General features: G+C 41.0%; 1 protein-coding gene across 1 annotated transcript; it reads right to left on the reverse strand.

The window, feature by feature from the left end:
• Nucleotides 1-1,382: 1,382 nt before the first annotated feature.
• On the reverse strand, nt 1,383-4,326 carry foxi3a (forkhead box I3a). The gene is made up of 2 exons (XM_014198114.2): nt 3,546-4,326; nt 1,383-3,365 (listed from the first exon to the last, which is right to left on the reverse strand). The coding sequence occupies exons 1-2, from the start codon at nt 4,138-4,140 to the stop codon at nt 2,812-2,814; spliced, it is 1,149 nt and encodes a 382-aa protein (XP_014053589.1). The 5' UTR covers nt 4,141-4,326; the 3' UTR covers nt 1,383-2,811.
• Between the last annotated feature and the right edge of the window lie 2,181 nt (nt 4,327-6,507).

Below are 6,507 nucleotides of genomic sequence, written 5' to 3' on the forward strand. Positions count from 1 at the left end.
ATATATTCCAAACATGTAACGCGCTGAAAAAATGATAATATTGTCAACTGTCAAACTTGTTGTGAGAAGAGTCTACTTTCACATTCCCAGGTTGTACAGTTGTGTATGCTCCACGAAACAGCATAGAGAAGCTAAAAGAAGCTTCAAACAAATGGTGTGTTAGAGAGATTTTGAAGACTACATTTAAGAACGTGAACAGAACTCAATTTAAATTGTGAAGTGGGTGGGACAGAAATGGGACAGGTGTGGAGTGTACGTTTTAGGAGAAAACTCAAGAAGGAGAGGCCATCCAAAGTTGAAATGCTACACCACCTCCAAAGCCCTAGCAGAAAAGTTAATGGAGTTGTTTAAAGGGCCAATATAGCCATCTTTATCAAATCATTTCAGTTTAATAATCAAATACCTTACTATAATGATTTTCCATTTACAAAAAAAATGCTTTTTAGCAACAACAAAAAACTATTTTTCAAGGAAGAATTTTGCTATGACTGTCTGGGAGTGGTCTGAGTGAGGAGGGGAAAACTGAAAACTAGATGTTATTGGCAGAGAGGTTCGGAACCCTCTTTGTGTTTGGTCTATTAACCAATTTACCGCCTAGTGATGTCACCAGGCAAGCTGAAACTCCCGCCAATGCAAACAGGCTGATTAGGTCCTGTGTAGATTGTATTTTCATCCAGCAACTAACAGAATATAATACTGATAAAAAAATCCACACTTTTACAGTGTCAGTTTTATCAGCTGTTGTACAATATGATACAAAACACAGGAAATACAGAGTTTTGACTACACTGGACATTTAAAGATTGTATTTGCCAATATGGGAAAAATAACACAATTACAAATAGCCGTCTAAGAAGTTCTGTTCATATAGTGTAAAAGGAAATAAATCTGTTAAATAGGTTATTAGGTCTCCAAAAGCATGGCTGACTGATGTTGAGAGGCATGGGCTTATACCCTGAACCCAAGAGGGGCAAATAAAGGGTGGCAGGTGTGAGAAGAGGGAGCTGTGGCAGTAAGTGGGAGCAAAGGGGAACCTTGAGGAACAAGTTCTGTTGCATTTATCTTTTAGTTCACTGGCTGTCAAACCTGTCTTTTTTCCCCCCTCTGTTCAGAGTGTTGTTTAACGGTTTCTTTAACTCCCTCATTTCACAACCTGTCTCTGTGATGTGGATCATTGACTGTAATGGGAGCTTGACTTGTCTTCTCAACCAAAAGCACTGCCAATCACAAATCTTGATCAAACTGTGTTTAAGCACCATGCTAAAGAGGAATTTCTGAATTAATCACAACCCAAATAATGTTTTGGGGTTTAAAGTGTGACCATATCGCTTTTTTATTCAGTTTTAAATAAATACTCCCAGAAAAATAGCAGTGAGAATCTCTTGTTTTTTTCTGTTCTTTATTTTACCAATATGAAAAAGCTCGATGACAGGACATTTATGTACAGCTCATACACAACCTACAAGTTTTTACTAAAGTCAAGAATCCCTCAATAAACATTTGACAGATAGTTCAGTTGATATTATGAAGACAATATGTGGAACCGCAAACAATGTACATATATGTACAATCAATTAGGAGAGAAAAAAACCCATTGTAAATCACCCACTGTTTAGTATGAGTTCAGTGCACTTTCATTCTCTCCTGGGCAAGACATTCCAGTGAGTTTGTCGAAGACAAGCTGCCCTATGGTCTACACTACACAGTACGGGTTGTTCCACAACATGAGTGCCTTTTTTTGATACTTTAAGTAGAAATTGTGCGCAAATATTTAAAAGCCTGTTATATTAAATGAAGTGCCCTGTAATATAGACCACATGGAAAACTCAATACATCTGATTTTTAATACGAATAAAGACTTGCTAAAGTGCCAAAATTCTGCATTTTGACATGTCCCTCTGTTCATCCTCTGTGACTTCTAGGAAGATTTTAACCCACTTAACCCCAACATTTCTCCAAGTGTTCACCATCATCGTAAATCCCTAGTTATTTTGTTACTTTGGCAAAGTAATTTCTAAAGATTATTATTTATTTAATGTTATTAGTGATTTATTTAAAGGTCAATCCTGTTATGTGAACTGAAATTACATGTTTAATATGGTGAAGCTATTCCTTTTAAAATATATTTTTTAAAAGACACATCGAACATCTACTAGTCGATCATAGCGTAAAAGCAGGTGAGCTGGCTCTACAATTTGTTTTGTGGTGGAAAACTGAGCGGGTTGAGCATAATACATCAACCCTGTTACCCATAGATAGACAGGCTAGAATTAATACATCAACCCTGTTACCCATAGATAGACAGGCTAGAATTAATACATCAACCCTGTTACCCATAGATAGACAGGCTAGAATTAATACATCAACCCTGTTACCCATAGATAGACAGGCTAGAATTAATACATCAACCCTGTTACCCATAGATAGACAGGCTAGAATTAATACATCAACCCTGTTACCCATAGATAGACAGGCTAGAATTTTTTTAAACAATAAATACAAATTTGTGAAGCTTGCTTTCAATTGCCCCTCCCTGTTGCACACAACAAGCTTCCATTCCCTCTGTCACAAGAAGATTTATGGCTGATTTAACATGGTCAACCCTGTTACTTTATTTGGCACTTAACAGGCACTTAACTATAGTATTTTTGTTATTTAACTTCTTGAGATGGGAAAGGGTGTTTTTTATTAAGATGAACCAGTGCTCTTTATGACAGAATGTTAAAAGTAGGTGAATTTTTGGTTGTTTTTAAATCGGCAAATGAAAGTACTCGAAAGGCACTGAATTGGTGGAACGACCAAGTAGATGTATCAGTTGTACACCTCTGTGCCGTCCCGTGGGTAAAGCATTGAGGCAGAGTCCAGGGCTGGGTATAGTTGGCTGCTGAGCTGGGCGAGGACAGAGTCACTGTAGCCCGCAGGGTAGAGGGGAGGAGAGGAGGAAATGGTAGGCTGCTGTGGATGGGACATACAGACCTCCCACTGAGGCATCGCAGCATTGGGGGAGTAGGAGCCATATCTCTGGGCCGGAGAGACCCGTTGGGACAGCTCTGTAGCCAGGCTAGGTCTGTGGAGGGTATCTGACACTTCTGTGTTTGATACCGTCCCCACTTCAGCCATCTGAGACAGGAAGCTGTTCAGGCAGAGGGAGGGGGCTGAGGAGATGGGGGAGGGGCCACGCTCGGAGGAGCTGGAAATGTCATTCATGTTGTTGTGGTGTTTGGGGCTGGACTCTAACGACTCAGAACCTGAGGAGCCCCCCTCACCAGGCAGGGAGTCCGACTTCCTTTTCCTCTTGCGACGGAAGTTGCCGTTGTCAAACATCTTCTCACAGTTGGGGTCTAGGGTCCAGTAGTTACCCTTGCCTGTAAGGAGACACATAAGCCAGTTTTTGTTAAGGAATTGCTCTCACATAGTTAGGCAAGAGTTAATATTTGTCTTTAAGGTTATACTGTACGTGTATACACTTCCCAAACATTGTGCAGGCATGGAACACCTTGAAATGAAAAGACCAAATTTACAAACCATGTTCCAAACGTTCTTACCTGGATCATCCTCATCTCGGGGCACCTTCTTGAAGCAGTCGTTGAGGGAGAGGTTGTGGCGGATAGAGTTCTGCCAGCCGGCCTTGCTCTTGTTGTAGAAGGGGAAGTTGTCTGCTACATATTGGTAGATTTGGCTCAGGGTGAGCCGTCTGTCTTGGCCCCCATGGATCGCCATGGCAATAAGGGCAGAGTAGGAGTATGGTGGCCTGGCTAGCTTCATCAGCTCCTCCTGAGAGGGCATGGAGAACCAGCTCAGGTCCCCTACAACACCCCTCGGTGCGCCAGCACCCAGATAGGGCCTCTGCATGTTGTAGAGTTGGGGCACATAGGACCCACAGACTGGCCCTGTGGGCCCACCTAGGTAGGGAACACTGTTGAGCTCTGGGCCATTGAACCACAAGTAAGGGTTGGAAGGAGGGCTGGTGTAGTCTCCCAGGTCGTAGGTAGTAGGGGTGGCCTGCTGCGGGCTAGGCAGGGTTGGAGGGCTGTAGAAGTTGTCACTGTACAGGCTGAACTCTGGAGGCTCCTGTTCGAGGCTGGGGTACTGGGTTCCACAAGGAGGAGGGGAGAGGCCCTGTGGCACAAACGACATCATGCTCACCCACAGACTGATCCTTGGATTGGCAGCTGGTCTCTTCAGTCTAATAAATGGCTCTGGTAAAAAAATATCTGGATCTCGCTTTTCTTCAGTATTATCTGTTCCTCTGTTTCCAGCTGAGAGGTCTTTTCCTTTCACTCTGTATTTAGTGTCCAGTACAGGTGCATCACAACCTGACACCTGTCACACCTGATCAATTTATAGTACTACAGCGACACCCATGTCTGCTCTCATTGGGTGTTTCTGTGACTATGTCATTTGAGTGAGTTTAGGCGTGGAGAATTCCCTTTGAATAGGAGGTGAAATTCCACCAGTTCTCCACCAGAAGTTTGTCTAAGCTCTGTGAAATGTTTAGCTATTTTAATTTGACATCCAACCATTTACTGAAGAACATTTTAAAGTTGGTTATTTTACAGCAGAATGGGATAATGGGTGCTACATTTACAAATGTTACAGTAATTTCATGTATAACAATTTCAAGACTCAAATATAATATATAAATATAACGTAATATGAAAGGATAATTGAATGTCAGTTGAATTTGAAGTTTGTACATTTATTTGTTTTTCCTCTAACATAGATGTATGGGCAATATGTGCAACTGTTTTATTATGACGATAATAAAACATTCCAAGGGGAAACTGCATTTAGGCTTCTTCGTATACATACTTTTCTTGGTTTTGAATTATATATTTGTTCTATCCCAAAACTTTTTTTTCTCCATTGTCCATTTCTTAGACGTCACAAACATTTTAGACATCATGCTTGGTGAAATTTAGATAGGTCTTTATTCAGAACCAGATGTTATAAATACTACAACGAGTTGTCCCGTGTGGCTCAGTTGGTAGAGCATGGTGTTTGCAACGCCAGGGTTGTGGGTTCAATCCCCACGGGGGACCAGTACGAAAAAAAAAAATGTATGAAATGTATGAATTCACTACAGTAAGTCGCTCTGGATAAGAGCGTCTGCTAAATGACTAAAATGTAATTGGGTTGGGTGTGAAACTATTTAACACCTTCATCGTCAGATATGATTGTTAAAACGGTTTGTATTATGCCTGCCCTTTCTTTAGCCAACCCGTGTCCAATTTACATCAGCTGCTCGCGTTTACTTCTCTCCTGACACACCTTTCATTGTCGTGGTTTGGTAATTTGGGTTGGCGCCACAGCGGATTTAATTCTCCATCCCGTCATGGATGATTTTAATATCATTTATTTACCCCGCCAAATAATGCTTTTAAGAATGCCCTGTTCTCCATATTACATTACTTTAAAATATACAATTGTGTTATTTCTCTGTGTATGGATATTTAAAGCTCACAATAATTACATATTATTAGCAGTTGTGAAATGTCTCTAAACGGTTTTGTTTTTCTCGTATAGGAACCTATACTCGTAGTTGAATTGATAAATGGCCATCTCCAGGACGCCAGCAATGAATGTTTCCATTGTAGCGTGGTCTTCAATGCCCATAATAGGATACACAAGAGCGGTGCGCGCGCGAAGATATTTGGCAATCTGCGCACAATACTATGGCTTCTTTTCCATGCGGAATAATTCGTTTTTACTGGGGACGGTAGTATACACCGTAATGGAATTTTTCGGGGTGGGTGGAAACATAAATATGAGATGAGTGATTCAGGAATGATTACGTGCCTCGGTTCAGTGATGCATGCAGGCTTAGAAGAGTTGATGTGCTTTTTTTTACTGCAAACATTTCTGCGCCGTCATGTGTCCTGTAATCCAAGCCTGAATTTGGGCAGAGACATGATGGCAGTTTGATTGTTTCTGCTTTTCATCATTTGTGAACTTGGAAGTTCCTCCCAAAGATATATCCTACTTTATCAGCTTAGAGATGGTGTCTCTCTCAAGTTGCCTGCAAGGACAGGTTAAGTGTTCCATGATTCATTTCAAAGAAACAAATATTGGAGGTTACCAAGGATGGCAGTTAGTATGATTATAGTAATCCTCTGCAGTGGTGCTTACATAGACATAACCGCACATCTATCCCTCCTGGGGGTTTATATTGTCTGCTGTTGTATTTTACATACTGCATGCTTAAGATCTTCACACTCCAAATGACAAGGCTTGTGTAAATTACAACAGACAAATGAGAGAGATTAGGGACATAAAGCTTTTATACGGTCGGATTATAATAATGATACCGACAGTGAGGCATTCTACTTTACAACAGGTTAGTAATGCAGATCCGACACGCTTTCGTATTCACTTGCCAAGAATTACAGCGCCAGATCAGCAGTGAGGAGCCTTTGGTAATCTTCCATGCTTCAGAGAAATTAGAGAAACAATGGACGTCGATGACATAAAGTTGAATGAAAAAGATAGGGAGAATTTGGCACAGAG

This window comes from Salmo salar, chromosome ssa04, assembly GCF_905237065.1.
Source record: "Salmo salar chromosome ssa04, Ssal_v3.1, whole genome shotgun sequence".
NCBI lineage: Eukaryota > Metazoa > Chordata > Actinopteri > Salmoniformes > Salmonidae > Salmo > Salmo salar.

Bases quoted from the DNA above. Each gene is read 5' to 3' on its own strand.
- foxi3a (XM_014198114.2), bottom strand. From the start codon at position 4,140: ATGATGTCGTTTGTGCCACAGGGCCTCTCCCCTCCTCCTTGTGGAACC. The intron at 3,366-3,545 runs GTAAGAACGTTT...GTCTCCTTACAG, and splicing joins CCGAGATGAGGATGATCCAG to GCAAGGGTAACTACTGGACC.